Here is a 22,269-nt window from a genome sequence, read left to right as displayed (position 1 = left end):
CCACACTAAATCCTATTGCATTTTGTGGGTAAACGGTTCTGATCAGCTTACGCAGGATGTTATACAAAGTCTACGAGAAAACCTCGGGTAACCCCCCCCCACCCCCGAACAAAAATCCTGGATCCGCTCTTGCAAAATTTGTTTTCACAAAATGCCCTTCTTCTACAATTTTAAGGAATTAAATGCCTGTCTGAACAATATATATACCTGCGAAGAGGGGGAGAGGGACTAAGGGAAAGCTCCAGGAAACTGGCCCAAAGAACACCGAGAAAAAAGTATCCTAAAAACAAACGGTAATTATGTATTAGCAGGTACCCACGCCAGAAGTCAAGTTTGGTTAATGCTAATGAAATAAAACAAAATATGATGAAAATATAATTAAAAACAAATTTGGGCTATATATTTGCACATTAGGGGGGTGGGGTTAAAGCATAGCATATATTAAATATGTAATCTAACCTAAACTAACCTAACCTAGGTACCTTTTTCCCCCCCTAAGCCCCAAAAAACAATAGTTTAAATATTGTAAACGCAATGACAAACCACGCTTTGCGATCCATTTCTCTATTGACAGATACCCGTTTGACTAGTTTCCTTTAGCACAATATATCGCATGGGTACCAGCTAATGCATAAGTACCAAACAAACTTTTCCATGTTTCCCCCCCCCCCTCACATCCTTGTCAGACCTGTATAAAACCATAGAAAGGTATATATATATATATATAATATATATATATATATATATATATATATATATATATATATATATATATATATATATATATATATATATATATATATATACGTATTCTGCTTCTTGTCGTTGTCGATCGATTATTACGTTTACACGTAAAAACTAAGCAACAAATGATCTGTGTGTATGTAGTTTCTTCCATTAATAGAAAGTCTACTGAATTGAAATTGGGTATCATTCAATTATTTCGACACTTTTCTTCTGGGTTTAACAATGTATATAGGCTAATTTCTGCTTCAATAAAAATCTAAAATAACACTTGATCCCATAATGCTTGTAGTACAAGCACCGTTAACGCTATTGGTCCGGCTTTCACCAATCATTTCCTGTACATTCCGTGTTATGTCTGTTTATACAGGCTCATGGTTATTTGACGTAAATATCCGAAATAAATAAAACGGGACGACGAAAACCAGCATTTTTTTTAACCTTGATTTTCACCTTCTGTTAAATACAAGACAACCTTTACTACAAAACCACCCGGGTAGAGGATGCTTAATACAAGGTAACGTAAAAAAGACGGGCTTTTCTATTGGGCAGCTAATATATGAGCTTCTTGAAATGCAATTTTCGAAAGGCCAGAGAAAATAGGTTCAGTCGCTTTTAAGGAATTGACTTATCAGTGACAATCATTAAAACTAGGTACTAATTAATAAGGATAGATGAAATGTGCTTTTAGTCGAGTGAAAGGAAACTTCTAGGTAAAACTATTTTCATTGAGAACACGTTGCACGCTTTTTCTTTAATTACGCATTCTCAAAAGTTGACACAAACTAAGAGTAGAAATTCTCTAAGTTACCATGGCAAGACGGCTGGCTAAGTACAACACCACAAGTAAAAGAAAAATGGTACTGTTCTAGTAACCGAGCCCTTTTGAATACGGCAATGCATATCAGTCACGAAATAGATCGAGATGCGTGATGAAAACAGGTTTACAATGCCTTCTGGGATATAAACCATCACGAGAACTGTATTTAAATTGTTGTTTTTTTTTTTGGGGGGGGGGGTTACGGTACCTAGGTTCGGTTACGTATTTAATATATGGTATGCGTTGCCCCCACCCCCCTAATGTGCAAATATAAAACCCGAATTTGTTTCTAAACTATTATATATTCATCCTATTTTATTTTATTTCATTAGCATTAACCAAACTAGCACTATATAAAAGAACCCGGTTAATAGAACAGTACCAAACAAAATCTGAAAAAGTTATCTCTTTTTATCGGTGTCAGTTTTAAAAAATAGCGGTAAAATTGCAGTTGGGGGGGGGCTCCTCTGAAGGAAACACGCTAATGAAATAAAAAAATAGTAACATTAGATTCCCCATTTTATGCTTTTTCCAAACATCATGACAGATTTTCTGACAATGAGCCCCACCCCCTGATGGCCCCATATATAGCCCTAATATATTCATTGCCAATTGAATCTCGTGATACGGCATGGGTTCTTTATTAAAACGAGTGAAGGAAACATGATATTCTTATTAATAGAAAAATATTGCATGTTACAAGTTATAAAGCAAGAATTTCATTGTTTTAGTGTCTTCTTTTAGTTTGTTATATATCCTAGGGCTATATCTGGGGCAAACAAGAAGGATTCATTGGCAGGAAATCAACCATGATATTTGGAAAGAGCACTAAATACGGAGCATAATGGAACTATTTTTATAAAACAAGTTATAAAGCAAGAATTTCATTGTTTTAGTGTCTTCTTTTAGTTTGTTATATATCCTAGGGCTATATCTGGGGCAAACAAGAAGGATTCATTGGCAGGAAATCAACCATGATATTTGGAAAGAGCACTAAATAATGAGCATAATGGAACTATTTTTATAAAACAAGTTACAAAGCAAGAATTTCATTGTTTTAGTGTCTTCTTTTAGTTTGTTATATATCCTAGGGCTATATCTGGGGCAAACAAGAAGGATTCATTGGCAGGAAATCAACCATGATATTTGGAAAGAGCACTAAATAAGGAGCATAATGGAACTATTTTTATAAAACAAGTTACAAAGCAAGACTTTCATTGTTTTAGTGTCTTCTTTTAGTTTGTTATATATCCTAGGGCAAACAAGAAGGATTCATTGGCAGGAAATCAACCATGATATTTGGAAAGAGCACAAAATAAGGAGCATAATGGAACTATTTTTATAAAACAAGTTACAAAGCAAGAATTTCATTGTTTTAGTGTCTTCTTTTAGTTTGTTATATATCCTAGGGCTATATCTGGGGCAAACAAGAAGGATTCATTGGCAGGAAATCAACCATGATATTTGGAAAGAGCACAAAATAAGGAGCATAATGGAGCTATTTTTATAAAACAAGTTACAAAGCAAGAATTTCATTGTTTTAGTATGTTCCTTTAGTTTGTTATATATCCTAGAGCTATATCTGGGGCAAACAAGAAGGATTCATTGGCAGGAAATCAACCATGATATTTGGAAAGAGCACAAAATACGGAGCATAATGGAACTATTTTTATAAAACAAGTTACAAAGCAAGACTTTCATTGTTTTAGTGTCTTCTTTTAGTTTGTTATATATCCTAGGGCAAACAAGAAGGATTCATTGGCAGGAAATCAACCATGATATTTGGAAAGAGCACAAAATAAGGAGCATAATGGAACTATTTTTATAAAACAAGTTACAAAGCAAGAATTTCATTGTTTTAGTGTCTTCTTTTAGTTTGTTATATATCCTAGGGCTATATCTGGGGCAAACAAGAAGGATTCATTGGCAGGAAATCAACCATGATATTTGGAAAGAGCACAAAATAAGGAGCATAATGGAACTATTTTTATAAAACAAGTTACAAAGCAAGAATTTCGTTGTTTTAGTATGTTCCTTTAGTTTGTTATATATCCTAGGGCTATATCTGGGGCAAACAAGAAGGATTCATTGGCAGGAAATCAACCATGATATTTGGAAAGAGCACAAAATAAGGAGCATAATGGAGCTATTTTTATCGAGGGAGCATTCACTTTCAGAAATCCCGTATACCGGATGCCGCGTGCCAAGCGTGGCAAAAGTGTTCCCAGTGTGGCGGAAACTGTGCAAAGCATGGCAGAAACTGTGGCAAGCGTAGCGAAATCAGGGTTGCCACCCTGACCTGGAAGAATTTACTAAATAGGAGAGGAAAAATTTACTAGATCGCATCTGTTTTTACTAAATACTCAAAAAAAATTTTTGCGCGTGCGGCTACACCATCAAGCATCGATTTTTACTATAGGAGCATAATCAACACGATTTTCCCAATCTTTTTTCCTTTTTTCTTCTTTTTTTTCCTCTTGTCCTTTTTCTTTCGTTTTCATAGTATGATTGAAAATTCCGATGAAAAATCTTTATTATGATGAAAAAGGCTCCTTTTTCATCAATAAAATTTTCAAACTGAGGAGATTCACCTAATCACCTTGGGTGGTTGACTTTTGTTTTGATTCCAATAGATTCCCAATCATCACAAATCCAAGTGTCATTATAGCTTCAGTTTTAGTTGGTAAGATTTGATACACATAAAGCTGATTTTGTCGACCTATAGACGCCGGAAGTGAAGTTTTTGTTTATGAAAATAGGTGACTGCTTGTCTGTCTCTGAGACAGACAAGCAAAATTGTAAATTGTAAAACAGACAAGGAAAAATTGTAAATTATCATATGTTTACGATAATTTTTTTCCCTGAATTCATGGAAAATAAAAAAAGTTTTGTTTACTATAAATCATGACTTTTTACTAGTTTTTACTAGATTTCGGGAAATTAACTAGATCCTCTAAATTTACTAGATTTTTTATTTTTCCTAGATCTAGTAAAATCCTACTGACGGTGGCAACCCTGAGCGAAATTGTGATGGACACGTGGAGTTCTGAGATGAACACCAGGTGGCGGAAAGTGGGCACCCCCTCATTTTTATTTTATAATCATGTTATATTCAGAAGAGCCGCCCAACTGCAATTTTAACCGAGGCGCAAAGTAACCACAGAGTTCTTTGGGGTGATTTATGACCAAAAATAAACAACTATCCATTGGTCTTTAGCATGCTTTGTACATGAAGTGACATAGAACGTAATCTCCTCCCTGGAGCTACCTTTGTACATCTGCGCAATTCAACACGAAAAAATAAATCTTCGGTCGTTACTTTTTAGATTTTGGGAGATGAGCATCAGATAAATGGGCCGTCACACCATTTATACAGGATCGAGGGCTTGGAAAAAAGGTGAGACATAATAATGAAAAACACCAGGCACTTGCACATTCGTAAATTTAGATAATCGTCACAAATATCTAATGAGCAGAAAAGGGGGAGGAATAACTAAATAATTAAGAGCAATAGAAGAAAATATCGTTAACTTTTGCAATCTCTAGGGCTATAATGAAAGAAAGGTTGAGATGGCTAGGGCACGTTGTGCGGATGAAGGATGACAAGATTGCTGAAAAATTTTTTTTTTCGCCAATTGTCTAGGGCTAAATGGAAAGCAGGTCTTCCTCGAATAGGGTGGGAAAACGTCATAAAGAAAGATTTAAAGGAGATGGGAACTTCGTGGGAGGGTGTAAAAAGGAAGGCTTTGAATAGATTGGGATGGAGGAGGAGCGTGCGCAGCTGTGTTGACCTCAGGCGGCTTGGTGCTGCGCTGAATTGTTAGTAGTAGTTAGTAGTTTTGCAATGACAACACACTTCTACGAAATAGCTTTCCAGCTAGTGCACTGTCCGCAGACCGCCCTGTATGACACTATTGGACCTCTGTGAACGATTTATGGCTTTTACTTAATGCTTTCTTAATCAAAATTTCTAAATATCCGTTTTATTTGAGAAGAACATGTACAAGTTGCACTTTCAGGACATACGTATTTACTACATTATAAAAACAAACGTTATGCGTCAATAGCTTTAAGCATTAACAAACAAATATTACAAAGCCAAAGCATAAAAATGGCGTTTTTTTTATATACAATCCTTCCCCTATATATACATATATAGCATATAGTATATATATATATATATATATATATATATATATATATATATATATACATATACATATATATATATATATATATATATAAATACATATATATATATATATATATATATATATATATATATATATATATATATATATACATATACATGTATATATATATATATATATATATATAAATACATATATATATATATATATATATATATATATATATATATATAAAGTAGCAAAAAAAGTCGGCTCCTCCAGATTTCTAAAGCGGTAAATCTCCAAGGTTCTGTGGGTGTTGGCAATAACGAGCTTAATAGCCAAATTGAATCCATTAATTAGAGCACATCATAGTCTGATTGATGTCAGGTATTAAACATATCCGTGTGTAAATAGTATTGGTGTTCATCAGAGATGTTTTCATTTTCTAATTTCCTAGCTAGTTTTGTTTGAATGTTACGTAAATTCATTTTACGTTTTTTTTTTTTTTTTTACTTCTTATGTTATATTTTTTTTTGTTTGTTTTTTTTTTTTTTCTTTCTTCTTTCAGTTACTCTTCTATACCAACACACATTTTATGTGTGTAAAGAGAATAAAAATAAATTATAATTTTTTGCTCTCAATCCGTACTTAGCGGCGAACACCAGTCCTCCTTTTCAAGATTTGGACAGTGGACGAATATATTAAGAACAAAGTGAAAGCCTAAACCAAGTTTTATGAATCAGTATTAATGTAAATATACAGGGTCACTCTTAATATTTCCTTGTAGGAAATGATTCTGCCGGTTCGCTATTTGTATGCCATCTCCAGCCTTTTCGGGTTTAAAGTCCGCCCAAACAAACCATCTACTTCTGTAGAAAATCCAGCGATAACCACAAATCAACCAGGATCCATCCTACCGATCCGAGATGAAGCTTCACCTATGCCAGCAATACAAGATACAAATATAGCAAATTTAGCTTTCAGCAACAATGCGGTAAGTAAAGAAAACCATATGGCTTAAAAGTGTCAAATTTACTTATTTTGAAGTTGTCTCCCTTCGTTTAATCAAACGTTGATGATAAAAAAATGACAAGGGGCGTAAGGAAAAATGAAGGACATTCTAATTTCACAACTACCAAATATTGATTAATTAGTTGTACTACAACTGATCTTGGTCAAATGATAAACCTTTAGAATGGATATATTTAAAGGCTTGTACTAGCTATACTAGCTAATGTGGCTTGATTCATTAGTGATTGACATTAAACTACCTTTAGAATAAAAAGGACTAACTGCTCGTCTTGGTTAATAGGGAATGCTTATTCTTATTGGATAATCTGCAAGTTATGTAATATATTTCCGAGTTATATAATAATATAAATACATAGTATATTTCCGAAAATACACAATTCGTTTGGTTGAAACAGACATATTGCACTTTCTGCTACGTAAATTCCTCGAAGACCCCTCTTTTCCAAGTTTTTCTAGAAAGGTGATAATCTCAGCTAAAAGTTCTGAACACAGGTAGAATCAACAACCTAAACCTCCAGCTACAGATCTGCCTTAGAATAGCTTATATGATAATATGAACTTCAAAATTAACATTATTGAAATCAGTGGCCGACGAAATAAGACGAAAATAGAATTAGGCCACGACGGCTCTTCCAACACTAAATGTGCCCTCGCGAAAAAAAGAAAAGCTAGGAGAAACTTTGTAGATAATGTACTTACATACGTAAACGAAAAAAAGAACCTAAGAGAAACCACTCGGATAAGCAAATTTACACGATTGAAAGGAGTAACTAATTATTTTGAGTTATAGACTATCTATTTTTTCTGCTTGCTCTTTTTCTTTCTTAAATCAATAATTAACCATAACATCTGAATAAACCCATCACTGGAAGCAAAATGCAAAAAAAACCTGTTCGCAATACCGAGGTGCTTTTGACGCTTAAGCATTCCTGTGTATAGGTGACACTCATATGATAAAATCAGCTATTTAATCAATTACATTTAATTAATTTACCATATAATTAATTAATACATTTAAATTTAATTAAAATATTAAATTAAATTAATTTAAGACCTTTACTATATAATTACAGCGTATCTACATGAAATCTACGTTCGATTTAGAGAAAAGAAAAATGTCTTGTTTTGTTAAAACTTATAAGCACTTTTAGCTACATAAAACTATTTAGGCCGATTTCTTCCATAGTCCTGTAACAAAAAGATGCTTGATTTTAGGGATAACCTTGGATTAAGGCTTAAATCACGACTAGACTCGAACTCGAGGCAAGCCGAGCAGACCCCGACCTCAAAAGCTATATATATATATATATATATATATATATATATATATATATATATATATATATATATATATATATATATATATATATATATATATATATATATATATATATATTCCGTTGGTAACCGATAAAGTGATCTTAAAAAAAATCCTGCCTGTGAAGCAGCGATAATTGAATAAATATACCCAAATTCGATAGCCAGAGATAAATAGGCGATTGTAAACTTCCTATGTCAGAACGGTAACTTCACAACACCTAATTTTAGCACCTTTAGTGTGAAATGGGATTAATAAACATGGCGAAAGGGAAGTTCTCCTTTCTATTTTGGAAATTATCACGTGTTGAATACACTTGCGCTTTAGTAATTTAATATTATAAGACCTGATCTTTTTCAATTTTTTCTGGGGTTTGTTTTTATGGACTGAATCAACCTGTTTTATGAACTGTTCTTATTTTACTTATCGTCAATTTTGAGTCCAAATATAAGAAAAATATTTAGACAAAATAAGGGACGGAGACTATGGCCAAAACTACTCATAGTCAGATTTTTTTTTTCAGGAGGCAGAGGATTCTCGAACTCAGTTTCCATGGTGGTTCCTCGAATGGCAAGATGCGTGTTCCAAATCCCCCTCGTCAACCAGCTCTCCCCTAGCCAAATTAACCTGTAGGGGTGACCCCTTAGTAAAGGCGACTCAGGGTTACACCCGGTTCAGTGTTTCAAGTCAGGTACGGGGCAATGGAACGTGTTCATTGTGGCTTGGACCAGCCGACTTCAAAATTGATGATGAAGTATTGGCATTAGCTACCCCTGAAAATCGAAGATGTCCGCCATGGCGCATTCGTGATCCAGAATACTTGTGCCGACGTGTCTGGCTGTGCGTATTCCCAGACAAAAATGACAGAATTCTTAGAAAAAAGTGTCCAATTGGACAAGAAAGAAACTTTACCGGCGAGTGTTTAAAAGTCTATAAACACTCAAAGAATAAAGGCGATATTACAACATAAGAAGAAAGTGAAATGTACATTTCAAAGGGTGTAATACTTAAAAAGATTTTCCGCCGAAAAATTGGAGTCTTCAGAAAATATACAATTTTCCAATGAATGGGCAACATTATCATCAGAGTTTTAACAAGTTCGTTACTATTGTCGTAAGTGTGATAAACTGGAAGACTGAAACCTTGCAAGAAATATTCAAAAGAATAATAAAAAAATTTCCCTGGAGTCAACGCTTCATAATATACAGCGTGATTAAAGCAAAAAAGAAGGTTTGATATTTTTTAACTAAGATCTTCTTCCAAGGGCATCTAAACAGAAATCCTAACATCGATATAATAGTTAATTTTGGTGCTATGTCAACCAGTTGATGTGTTTTCGTTCAAAGTGATTACAGCAGTCAGCTAACAATCCTCTCCTATACCTCACTTGTAACTATGACAAGGCCGTATCCAGGGAGGCGGGGTTAGGGGTTTGACCCCCCCCTTCCCCAAATTTGTGTCCGACTCGTAAAAACGTAACAAAAATAAATGTAAACACATTCTTGATGCGTTTTTTAAAGTTTTTTGTACCCCCCCCCCCCAAAAAAAAAATCCTGGATACGACTAAGCTATAATGAATGTACTGAAGCAGAGAAGGATTTGATGTTTGCCAATTCAAGGAACTTGGAAACTATAGTTATTTTGTATACTCTCTCGTTATCTATTTTGTAATTTATTTAACGTATTTTATCTACAATAAAAACACCCAACAATGCTATATTTGGTGTTATTGAATTCATATTACGCTGAGCTTGAGATTAAAAACAATTGAGAGGAGCCAAAAATTTAAATTAACCGAGAGAAAGTAAAATTGAGACGCAAGTCCTTGGAAACAGAATAGGTTGGAGGCATATCGCAGTTTCGTGTGCATTGACAGGCTGAATATTCCTTGACGGATTAGCTGAAGGTGTAGCAAAATTTGACATATGGATTATAAAAAAAAAATAATATGTTCATTTCCCAAATTATACATGATATATACCACTTTAAAAAAAGGAATATATTCTGTAGTGACAAGATCAAGCTGGTACATGACAAAGAAACAACCTTGTCAAGAAATATCTTACCGAATTCCTGTTGATAGTAATTCCCTTCTGTCATTCCTTGATACAATTGCAAATTTAACAGATATGAACTCATTGGAGAATGTACATAAACATAACAAAGCAAAGATAAAGAACAATATTCTCTAACTTTTAAAGTATGATAGGTTAGTATATAAACGTTAAATTAAGCATACATTCGAATATTCAACCAGACAATACTGTGCAGATCCACAAGATGGAATTTACTGTTCAAGTAAGTGGTATCAACTGAAGGGTTCAACCTTATTAGTTTCAATTTTAGAAATTCAATCTGAAACTCGTAAACTAAAATCTAAACGGAGGGACAACAATTTGAACTATCTGAGCTATCAGATGCGTAGCATGAATTCCATGGGGAGTGGGTCATATAATTTTGAGGAAAAGTGTGGTTTAAGCTCAAGAAGATGTATTTATTCAGCCAATATCAAAGCTTATCGGCCTCATAAACACATGGCATTCGAATTAAAATATTGTTGTTTGCTGTGAGGGGTGGGGGCGGGTGGGCACAGCAATGAACAGACGGAGTGAAAAATTGCGAACCAGAGAGGCGGAGATTTAGATCAGCTACAGTTCATCTTAGAAAAAAAAAAGAGGAAAAACAACCTAACAAAAGGTTGAATTGAAAATAAAGACAGACGTTAAATAATTTTGAATGTAAACAAAGCCAAATGTAAACATGGATGTGAAAACGTCCAGAAAGACGTTCAAAGGATGAGCCACAATGAAACTAATCAAAAAAGTACATGCGACTGTTTTGAAAGGTCAGGGTATGAGGGTGAAAGAAGTTACTAATACTTTAGTAATGTCAAAATAGCACCTCGATTACAGTTTGCTCGAAGAATAGCAGCCCAAAAAATGTTGTCAAAAGATGAGTACCGCGGATGCTCACTGCTGATGAAGAAAATAATTGGGTGACGTTTTATCAGTACTTGGCGCACAAAAAAACACTATTTCTGCATAACTAAATAACAATGTACGAAACTCGATTATTAGCATTGTAAAGAAAGCTGGACACGCAAATTTGTGAAAGACCCCTCGTGCCAGTGCTTCTACTCTAAGTTTTTAAATTCTGGGCCAATCTTAAAAATTTGGGAGTTATCGGGAAAACGAGACCAAATTTCAGAGAATTCTCGAGGAGGGATAATAAAAGTTACCCGCATGCAACCTCCAAATGTTTCCATTTATAGCTGCAAGTATAACAGTATGTACGAAACATCCTTCACATGTAGTAAGAGAAGCTAAAATTGTACCTAGGTTGGCTCAAAAAACCTCAAGGAAGTCTTATTTGAGTGGTTTACAACGTAGATCAAGAGTAAACTTTTTTTTTAGCAACGCCTGGTCTGAATTAAAGCTATTTTTCAGCTGTTTGCCGACTCATGAGATTCTACTGGTAGTAATGTTTAAATGTGGCTGGGCTTGCACCTCAGTTTGTTTGGAAATTCTGATGTACCAGTAGCCAAGTACAATGACAATTTAGATTTTAAATGAATAGAGTAGTTCTTTGTCCTGAGCAACGAACATTAGATTAAAGAGGCTAGGATTACATCCGATTGCTATTCCAAATTCGGTAATATTTGACCAGCCTCGGGAGGGACGACCTTGGGCCTTACTTATGAGAAACCGGTCTAAGGCACATTGCCCTACTAAACACTATGATTTAATTTTTAACAATAAAATTGGATTTTATTTACAAGATTACTGCGTTTTTTTCAAAGCAAGATCTTGGGTGAAAAAGAATCTGGATGGGTCAATTACAACGACAGTTTTATGAAATAAGAATATGATTTTCTTGTAATTTTTGATGCGTCTGACTTTTTTTTTTTATTCCGAAAACTTGGACTTGGATTGATGATGAGTTGCGTGACGAAGAGTTAAGAAATGAAGAATTGTCCGGAGTTTCACGAGTGGAAGTTTCAACGGGGATTTATGTTCCTGGGAAGTGGGGAGATATGGAGTGAGAATTGTATGCCCATAGGTCTTTGGTGCTTTGGATTAATTTATTGTAATGATTTCTCAAACACTAATTAACAGTCAATTTACTAGTGATATTTCAGTTCACTCAATGTTTTAATTTTGTTCCATGCTCCAAGTCAATTCCTCCGAAAAAGCTATTCCATTTAAAATTAGCCGCAGTTGCCATCTCAAAAATTACAATCCTTGAAATTAGGTTCCTTATTGATGTAAACTTAAGACACAGATATAGCCATAAACATTTCTTTTCCACTGGCAAGTCGTTGCCTGCATTAAAATACAGAATCTAAACATGGTAAACACATTTCATAAACGTTACTTGAGCTCACCCAAGGTTGTATTTGATAGTTTTTGAAATCATGATGACTAGCAAACGACAGCCACCATTGACCTTAAAAGGTCTTTATTGATGTATTTAGCATTTTATTGATATTTTTATGTATTTATGCCCAGTTAGCATAACACTTAACAAGCAGAGACAAACAAAAGTCTATATCATGGCTAAAAAATACAACAAATAAAGGTTTTTTGTAAAGAGATAGGGCATAGAGAATTTTCGTAAGTGTAATTACACCGCTCAAGGAGGGTCCAACAGATACGGTTGATCACACCAGTGAAAAAATAACCAATATGGACAGGAAAAGCAAACTCGCAAATTTTTGGCACAGGAGCATAAACAGAAAAACTACTCTAAAGGCTAAGAAGCCTCGCTGAAGGAAACAAAAATAAAGAGTCTAGTATCAAAAATCCTTTAAGTGAAACATAGGAGATTTCCTAAACAACTTCTCGTAAGAGGCCCTCATTCAGAAATGAAGGAGTGGAATGCAGTTCTGATAGGGAAGTATTTTCTCAAGATTGAAATTTAGGCATTGTGGCAATTCAAAATTATCTCTATTAGTTTATAATTTTTCTTTTTTTGATTCGTTGGTATGCGAAAAAAAAGTTGATAGGAAGCTAGCTATTTTAACCAGTTGTTACTGACGTATAATTACAATAGCGCACGTCATAAGCCCTAATTTAGGCGAAGAGAATCAGGCAACCACGACATGTGGTTAAATGAGACAATTTTCACTTATACACAGGAGTTTCGCTACATTGTTACTAAAGACATGATATAAGTGCTATTATAAGGCTCTTTTAATTGACAATAAATTGAATTCACGAAGAAATAGTTATGATAGTTTATTTAATCAACAATTGCTTTCTCGACGTTAATATGAATGAATTATGATAAACAATTAAACTCTCGAGAAATATACTCCCCAAATTACTGAAATTGACACATAAATAAACAGAGTTCACGCATTTTCACCGCACATTAGCAGAATGCTTTTTGGAAAGTAATGATGCTGACCTTTTGGGCACTGGAAGAACCATTCGGAACAATAGTCCCCCTCCCTCCATAATAAACAAAAAGTGACTAAGTACCTAAAGATAATTGCTTTAATATCATTGAAAAATATTGCTTTCGAAAGAAAATGTAAGCATCAAAAGAAGATTCTCCCTTGCTTTCACGCGACTGATTAGAAACCACTAAAATGACAAACGACTAAATGACAACCACTAAAATGACAATGACTAAACGACTGTGACAAACGACTAAAATGACAACACCTAAAGACGACATACTATAACAGTTGACCAAGTCGTACTGCATGCGAAAAGAACTGAAAGAGCAGAGACTCTCAGCTTTGACTCCAGTTTCAAATCTAATATTTCATTAGATTTGAGGTGCTTTTGCTTTTACAACACAATATATTTATTAATGATAACTTTGCATTATTTTGGACTTTTCTATTTGGTTGATGGATTAATTATACTGTTTTGTCCTAGGTGATTGGATAGATGAATAAGGTTCAAGTGCTTGTTTATCTCAATTGCTAAAGTAGGAAAACAGTTTTTTTTTTCTAACCAAATAATTACCTGTAATACATTATAGACTTTACACGGTACTGAAGTTGGAAGTGTTTCAAAATTACGAAGGAAAGAATTATCTAAAAAACTAAATTTTTCAAAAAGACTTTTCCATGGGACAGGGTTCACAATGAATAAAAATTCTTACCTTCGGGATGTGTTAGGATATGATCATATAATTCAAGCTCCGTTTTATACACTGCTTCACTGCTTCCACAATTCCAAGGTCTACTACTGCATTTATTTAGTGAGCTTAGATGGCGTTTTAACTTCCATGCGTCGCCGAGAGATTTTCCACAGACGTGACAAGTGACCCTAGGTTTCTTTCTAGGCGTTGAAACTGATGCAGGTTGTGGACGTAGAGGCTTGGGTGTTACAACCTCTGGTGGAGGTGGTATTATACCAGAGACCATTTCTTCGCCTTCAATCAAAATAAATTTAAGAATGAAGTAACAAATTAAACAAAATCAATTTCAATAATTGATTACAAAAGTTAATTAAATAAAATTAAGGTAATTCAAATCTTCAACTAAAATAAATTACAAACTGAATACCTTTTCTACACATACATTTCAACTAATTTGAAAGAAGATGTAAGGGAAAGTAGTAGCGCAACCAGGGGACTTGTAATTACATCTCCGGGCTTATGAAATACCTGCCCCCCCCCCCCCCCAAATTCATAATATATTTCAAAAGACCAGTTCTTTCTTTTCGGACTGGTCAAAAAGGAAAAAAATATAAACAACAAAAATATAAAACTGAAGAACACAAAATAGAAAAGAAAAGTTTAATTTCCAAGAATAAAGAATAAACACACAAAATAACGATAAAAACGCTAAATATATGCATTATATGTGGTCGTCAAAGAGACGGATATGCTACAAAAAGGGAAGACAATCAAGACTCAAATTACTGACACATTTTAAAAGCGTTTTCAGAACATTGCAGCTTCAATGGAAATTAAATTAATCGATAAAATGAAAAATGACAAACATAAAGAGAAGCAGCAAACAAAAGACAGGGGACCTTTTTTCTTTTATTTACAAAATTTAATTAAGTTTCCCCAACCTAATCTATTTTCGACAGGATTACACAACTGCTGCTTCCACAAATGTTAAGCTCCCTGAGGCTGAAAAATGTTAAGCTCCACTACACCATATGACTAGTTTTCACTTTTGGTCCCTCCTGAGATATCCCCAAACATTATTGGTATTTTTTTGCTTAACACACAAACTAGTTCAACTTTACTCATAACAGTGTAAAAAAGAGTAAAAAACCTGTAGTGAATACTCGTTAGAGGAAGGTTGTTTACCATTAAAGACGATAATATGCAGGCTATTAGCAGTGTCAGACTCAATATTGAAAAATGTAATAACGAACATGAACACAGGATATGAACTAGAATATATTTATTTATTAATTGAAAACCCGTCAAACCAAAATACAACAAGACGGAGCACTTCAGAAAAACAAAGGAGAAAAGAAACAAACTACACCAACTAAACTGACAGAGAAAACGAAAAGGGGATCCAAAAATACGAAATGAAACAAAATGCACATAAAATTCTCTGAATGAGCAGATGGGACCAGTCGAATAAATCAACTTTTCGTTTGCGCTTCGTTATCCACCTAGCAGTGGCGACGTTAGGACCAGCGCCTATGAATTTGGCAGTGACTTGCGTATTCCTTTACCCCGCAGACAGATGAAGCAAATACTTCGCAAAGCAAAAATACATGCATTTAGTTTTGTTCTAGTCAGTTTTACCGAGAAATTTCCCAAGAGAATAGCATACAATATGTGAGGAAGAGCGACAGCGTTGTACAGGCTTGCTATAAGCGGCAGGTTGATCCGAAGTTCTGAGGCAATCAACGGGCTGGATAGAGCTAGAACCGATGGTTATGATACGAACACAAGAGTCAATTTTCCAATTAAATAGGACAATATCCGATTTTGAAGTTTAATTGAAGTCCAAGTTTCTGATTTTCAACTTCTAGGATTTAAACAATTTTAGTTATCCACTCAAGGGTTCGACTAAGTTCAGTTTGTCGTCCAGATAAAATGCCAAAGACAGGTTAACAGCAGATAGAATCAGCAAAGATGGACACAGATCTTGAACACCAAGTCAATAATTATTGAAGAGGACGGGAAAGGTGACCGATCCTGTCTTGACTGGAATAACTCAAGTGCGCAGAATAGGGAACAAGCCGTTGTCAGGAGATAGCTTCAGTTGGATCCTTAAACTAGAATACAGATTCCGAAGAGAGCGAATGAAAGCTAGATTCAACCAACGTTTACCAGCTTTCAGAAGCATCGATGCATAGATTAGAGAGTTGGATGTGCGTCTAATGTCAAGTCCGGCCAAGGCAAGACTCTACCCATAAGAGTCAGCATCAATCAAGACATTAGAAACGAAGGTTAAGGCATCGGCACATCCAGTCCCTCGCTTGAAGCCGAACTGTTGTGGAGGGGTGTACCACACTTTTTCGCGTTCCTCTTTATCAGTAACTCGAAGAACTTACAAAGCGATGTAGCTACAGTTATTGGGCGGAATGATGTGCACTGAACTACGGATTTTCTTTTTTTTTTTTTAGAAAGGGGGAGTCAGAGCTCCGATACAGAAAGAGGAAGGTACAATCCCCAGACTAAAAATCACCTGCATAAGCAGAGAGGTGCGCCATGAGAAGGTCACTTTTCTATTTCAGATGGATTGCATTAACTTGGTCAACCCCTGCAGAAAATTTCCATTTTGTTTACGGGTGCCATTTTCGAAAGAATGGGTACTAACGATAAAATCCTTATCGGGATGAGAAGACAAAACTGACCCAAAGTAGCCTCGTGGGATTGCTCGACGAAGGGGTTGGGCAGAGAACTCCGACTAATAACAAGTATACCATTCATCTTCTGAGATATCAGCTAGGGAAGCGGAGGAAGAGGTAGTTGTCGAACGAGAACTAAACCTAAAATATATTTCGATCTTGTTTAGCACGGCCGAATAGCGATTGATCAGATTTTTGCGATGCTGACCTCGGATCTTTGCTTGTCTACGCAAAGTAACTAGATCTGAGGTTGACGACCCTTCAGGAATGAGTCCTTTATGGACTCGTTACAAAGGAGCAGCTTAATTTGCAGCAAAACGGAGGGTATGGCAAATGTCTGCACAATACACACTTAGACAGATCAGAATCTCTTTTTGAGACAACTGGAGTGACTCCTGAAGGAAATGAAAAGTGACGCTGATTTTATACAGAGTAGAATCTACCTAAGCGATAAAATAGAGCTTCATCGATTGTCGACCAGTCATGACGATGTTGATACACTGCAGGAGCAAGAGTTGTAAATTGATGACCAAAAGATGGCAAAGTGATTGAGCAGGTTATGGGAAGACGATCAGACAACAGATAAACAAACATAACTTTTACTATATCCGCTTGCAAATCTGAAAGACGCTACAACGTGGTCGAAGTTGGAAGCTCAAGAGGACGTATGAACTTACGAAAAATCGGACGTTTGATCCAAAGCAGTCAAGAAATTACTCAATTTAACCTTAACTAGTGTTGTGCGAGGCTGTGCTTGATAATTTGGCCCAGACAAATAACAGTTAAAGTCGCCAGTTATAATGCAAGGTAAACCTAAACAACAAATTTTATCTACACAAGAGCCGAAGTAGCAGAAGTAACAAAAGTATCCAGTCAACCACAGGGTCAGCTTTGGTTGTTCAGCTGTCTAGCAGGCACTGAATAGGGAATCATGTGTTCAAGCATGGCCCGACCGTGTTTAGTCATAAATGATCCTAGAGATTCCAATGCTAGAGGTCTTAGAGGCTTTCCAACACTGATTTTTTATTAAGAAAGAGCCGTTTATATTCCACGATAGTACGGATCTGTAGGTTGAAGGGTTTACAATTTTTCGGGCACTTCAAATTACAGCACGTGCGACCCTACACCTTACAACCAATGCAAAAGACTGTCTTCTGATAGGGTGTATCGGACGCAGCTTTGTGATCGCCAGAGCTGCATTTGGAGTACGAAGTGCTTTTATGGCATTCCTAAGCAGGGTGACCGATTCCGTGACAATTAAAGCAACACCAAGGTAAGAACACAAACTCTTCAACTTGGAGGCGTTCACATCCGACTTTCACTGCAAGTTTCAGATAGGTATCGAGGTCCTTTCTTGTCGGAAAAAAGATTTTAAATGTTCGAGACTTGTCATACTGCACGATTTTAGTGCATTTGGGAATTATCTGTTTCAAAGACTCTTCGTCTAGACCTTCCAGCACTCGCTTGATCTCATTTAAAAAAAGCAGGTTCCTTGAGAGAGATGCTGAGTGATGATTCCATCCTCTTAACTCTGTAAACTATCTGGCTCGCAGTTCGCTCGGAGCGAATCATGAGTTTCCCTTCGGTATTGGAGCGACGTAACTAGAATATAACAACATCTGGACACGGGCAGAATTTGCCGACAAATACTTTGCGTTCGCTGGGCCATTTTAAATCTTTTGTGGGATTCTTGAGAATAGCAGAGTACAGTAGTCTCGAGGGTGCCGTTTGAGACGATTGAAAATTGTTACGGAAGATGACTGTCGATCGGCTAGCATTTAGCATAAATCCACCTAATTTTTTGGAAAGTTCGTTTAAACTAGACACTACAGTGGCGTGAATTGCCTCGTTGATGGCAGGTGCTTCTCATGCATTAGATATCAAATTTCGCTATCGGAGCATTTTGCTGTGCTGCATAGACTAGTGAAATGCAAACATATGTAATATTGTTATCTTTGACGCGCAAAAAATATCTGAATTTGGATGCCCAACTTACTACGAAAGGTCTTCTTAGCTTTTTCGAAATAGTTTAATGCACTTTTCGCAATAAGAACAAGTTTTACCCCTTCTGTCAGTAATAAGCTCAAAAGTGTCAAAATCGGGCTCAATACCACCTTTTCAGTTTTTTAGCTTTCGTCTGATGATTGCATTCAATCAGAAGCAGCCAGAGCTCAGTAAAGAGCAGAGTTCGGCACGAGCGTATACAGTTCGCAGCCCGAAATCTAAATGAATACTAATTTTGAGGAATAGCTCCAACTATCCAGGAGTAAAGGAAGCGTGGCACATACCTTTTTGAGTTTAGAATTGCTTACAACGTACTGCTTTTTCATTTCCTTTGGAGTTGTAGCTTGATTTTATGATCTAACAGGAATTTGTAATTTGGCTCATTGACAGTAATTTCACAACTTTTGTGAACAACTGAAGATAAATTTTTATTCATGACTCGAAAAAAAAGTAAATTAAGTCACAAAATTTGCCCGTTTCTGACTTCGACTTACACTTCCTTCAATTTGTGAAGGTACAACACCAAAGCCAGATTCAAAATGTCAGGGTATCAAACTCGAACTCTCCTTTTAATACACCTTTGTGTTGTTATCCAGGCAGATTGTTTTATATTATTTAAGCCAACCAACTTCCAACAAAACTAAATCAGCAAAAGAATTAGCACAAAGACCACATTAAAACAACATAAGCAAGCAGGGGATACAGAAGGGCCAATGCAGGCTCATGAGAATCCTCAGCAGAAGCAAACCTTAGTTTAATGTAGGTCAGGTTACTATGGTATCTTCCTTCGCCTTCTGTCTGAATACAATATGACCTAGGACCAACGCCGGACTGCGCTATGCCCTTTGTCCAGCACGTAGCCTCCTTTGATAGTTTGACCCTCACTGTCTGGTTGTCATTCCGTACAGCAAGATCTTTTGAAGCCTTGTCGTAATTTATTTCCACGATTCTTGTCCATTTTTTTTAGTTTTATAGGACTCCTTTCTAGAGAAATTTTTTGATTGCAATTACTTTTGAATACATGGTAGAATGAACCTTAAGCTTCTGCCCATAAGAAGCTTTCCTGGCGACACGACCCCATCTACTGGAGCGTTTCGATATTCCGATGGTCCAAGATAAAGATCCGTGTTGAATTCACGAGCTTTTAACATTAGCCGGCTATGTTCACTGCCATTTCGACACGTCCGTGATTGAGGATAGTTAGGACTTGATGTAAAATTTTGGTTTTTCATTTCTCCAGGAATGATTGAAATTCTGTCGAAGTAAATTAAGATCCCTTATCTGACCGCATTCTTTTTAAAAGACCGTATCTGGCAAAGCGTGTCTTGATCTTCTTTATTGATCCTAAAGAAGTAGCAACATTGACTCAGTAGATTTCTAGCAATCAACTGTGATAATCACTCGTCTCCAAGTAGTCTCTTCCTTTAACTTTGCATAAACCGAGATACAAGCATTCCCGAAGAAATTTAGGGGTTGGAGTTGGTATCATCTATTCCTATATGTACTTGTTGTAACATCTAACTGCACAGCTTTTCAGGAATCACAGTTCCTATTTCTTTCAAGACGATACCATTAACGATGGACAGTTCATCTCTACAGTCACAGTAAGGTTGATTGAGGCTGGAGCACTGGTGCCAATGACGGGGCCATCCATCATACATGAATGAGGTAGGTTAAATAACCGAGCCTACATTACTTTCTTTCAGGATCATCTCCCCTTTTCGTATCACTTAAAAGGAGATTCTTTCTAATTGAGTATACATTGAATTCAATGTCAAATTAACACAATTTGTCAAAATCGGGTCAGTGAAGTCTAGACAATTTATCAGCTATAGGTAAGTCTTGTTCCTTTACATAGCGGACCCTTACATCATATGACTGCAGCTGTAACCTCTTTGAAGTCTTGAAAGGGTCTGGCCAAGAGATTTTGATAATATAGCCTCTAGTAGCTTATGATTAATACATGCTTCAATTTTAAGACCATAAAAAAACTGATGGAATTCTCTACAGCGATAAAGAACAGCATTTAACTTCTTTTTGATCTGGGAATAGTTTTGCTCTATTTCTGTAAATGATCTTGAGCTAAAAGTAATAATTTTCACGTTGACACTTGATTTTGCTTCAAGACCATATTTAGATGCATCTGTTTTTACCTCGATTGAGGTGGCCTATCAAAAGTTGCAAGGTTGCTGCAGTTTTGATTATCTCAATAGGAGCTGAATGCTTAGTAGTCCAGTCAAACATTGTTTGTTTCTCCAACTCTCAACACAATATAGCATTCTTCAGAAGTAGACTTCACCCCAGCTTGTCTTGCCTTCTCCAGGACTTATTCTCATTATGTTCATCATATTCTTCATCTCTTCCAGATATGAGAATATTGTCAAAAATGATCCCATCTTCATCTGAATCTCCAAATATCTCCTCCATTTTCCGCTGGAACTCATCTTGTGCCCATATTAAGCTAAATGACAGTCTCTTTTAATCCTGCCACCCAAATGATATATCAGAAGTTACACTAAATAAAGACTCATGAGTAAATACCAACGTCTAATAGCAGCCCTTGCATCAAGTTTCAAAAATTTATTGTGGCCATTAGTTTGGCTAAACTATCTTCAAAGGTGGGCATTGGATAACAGCGCCTCTCAACTGTTTTTCTCAGTTGCCTTGGATCCAAGCACAACCGTAATAAAACATCTAACTTCTCAACAGCTACAATTGAATTAACCCATTTCGTGAGAGTCACAACCTTTCCAATGATTCTTAAATCTTCAAGGTGGTTAAGTTCGGCATAGCTTTCCCATTTAGGGAAAATAGGATCCTTCTAACAGGCTTAACAGATGGAATAGCATCCTTTGTAAAACAAATCTCAACCTTTCCTGGGAGGTCACCAACCCAGTGAAAATATTACTGAATTATTTTCAAATTTGGACCTTCAGTTAGCTCTGCTTTGCTGATAGTGTACGAATAGATGCAGCAACTTGCACATGTCCCATTCTTATGCACGCCTGGTGCCCCAGTATTGGTCAACATTTTGCCACTACTACATAAAGCTGTACTTCTTGCGGATACTTCCTGTCTGGTTACGCTCAAGGATGCATACACCTACAACTGGCATACGAGCACCCCATAAGGCACAAGGATTTGAGGTAACATTTGCTTAAAGCTCCAGTATCAATTTAGAATTGAGGGTCCCATGTTGACCCATTTAATCCTATGGCTACAGCTGGTTGGCTTGACTTTCATTCATCTATGGTTCCAATGAACATAGTGTCAACGAAAAATTCTTGTCCTTTGCCTCTTTTTTGCTCCTTCATGTCAAAGAATTACTCCAAAAGACACGGGCAAAATGATTTGCCTTCCCACACTTAGAAAAAGCTTTACCCCTTGCAGGACATGCGTGATTTGGATAATCACCACAACAGCAACACCTTT

The 22,269-nt window shown here is 36.0% G+C and overlaps 2 protein-coding genes across 4 annotated transcripts in view; one reads left to right on the top strand and one right to left on the bottom strand.

Moving 5' to 3' along the window:
- The window catches only part of LOC148950419 (uncharacterized), an 86,336-nt gene that overhangs the window by 19,970 nt on the left and 44,097 nt on the right, over positions 1 to 22,269 (bottom strand). For all 3 annotated transcript variants that reach the window (XM_089091597.1, XM_089091599.1, XM_089091598.1), the window contains one exon: positions 14,165 to 14,437. In XM_089091597.1, the coding sequence (XP_088947723.1) occupies positions 14,165 to 14,437 (273 nt within the window). The remainder of the gene's footprint in view (positions 1 to 14,164; positions 14,438 to 22,269) is intronic.
- Positions 1,348 to 9,756, top strand: LOC148950420 (uncharacterized). Its single transcript, XM_089091596.1, has 3 exons — positions 1,348 to 1,457; positions 6,485 to 6,691; positions 8,571 to 9,756. Exons 2-3 carry the CDS (start codon positions 6,488 to 6,490, stop codon positions 9,015 to 9,017), a joined length of 651 nt encoding a protein of 216 aa, XP_088947722.1. The 5' UTR covers positions 1,348 to 1,457; positions 6,485 to 6,487; the 3' UTR covers positions 9,018 to 9,756.

The sequence above is a fragment of the Artemia sp. Qi Xiang Cuo genome, chromosome 7, assembly GCF_049724085.1.
Source record: "Artemia sp. Qi Xiang Cuo chromosome 7, ASM4972408v1, whole genome shotgun sequence".
Taxonomy (NCBI): Eukaryota; Metazoa; Arthropoda; class Branchiopoda; order Anostraca; family Artemiidae; genus Artemia; species Artemia sp. Qi Xiang Cuo.
The sequence above is the reverse complement of the archived record's forward strand: the minus strand, read 5'-3'. Positions and strand labels throughout refer to the sequence as shown.

What these genes read in the sequence shown, in the direction of transcription:
- LOC148950420 (XM_089091596.1), top strand. Translation starts at nt 6,488, where the DNA reads ATGATTCTGCCGGTTCGCTATTTGTATGCCATCTCCAGCCTTTTCGGG. An exon ending in TAGCTTTCAGCAACAATGCG is followed by an intron (nt 6,692 to 8,570) that starts GTAAGTAAAGAA and finishes TTTTTTTTTCAG; the next exon opens with GAGGCAGAGGATTCTCGAAC.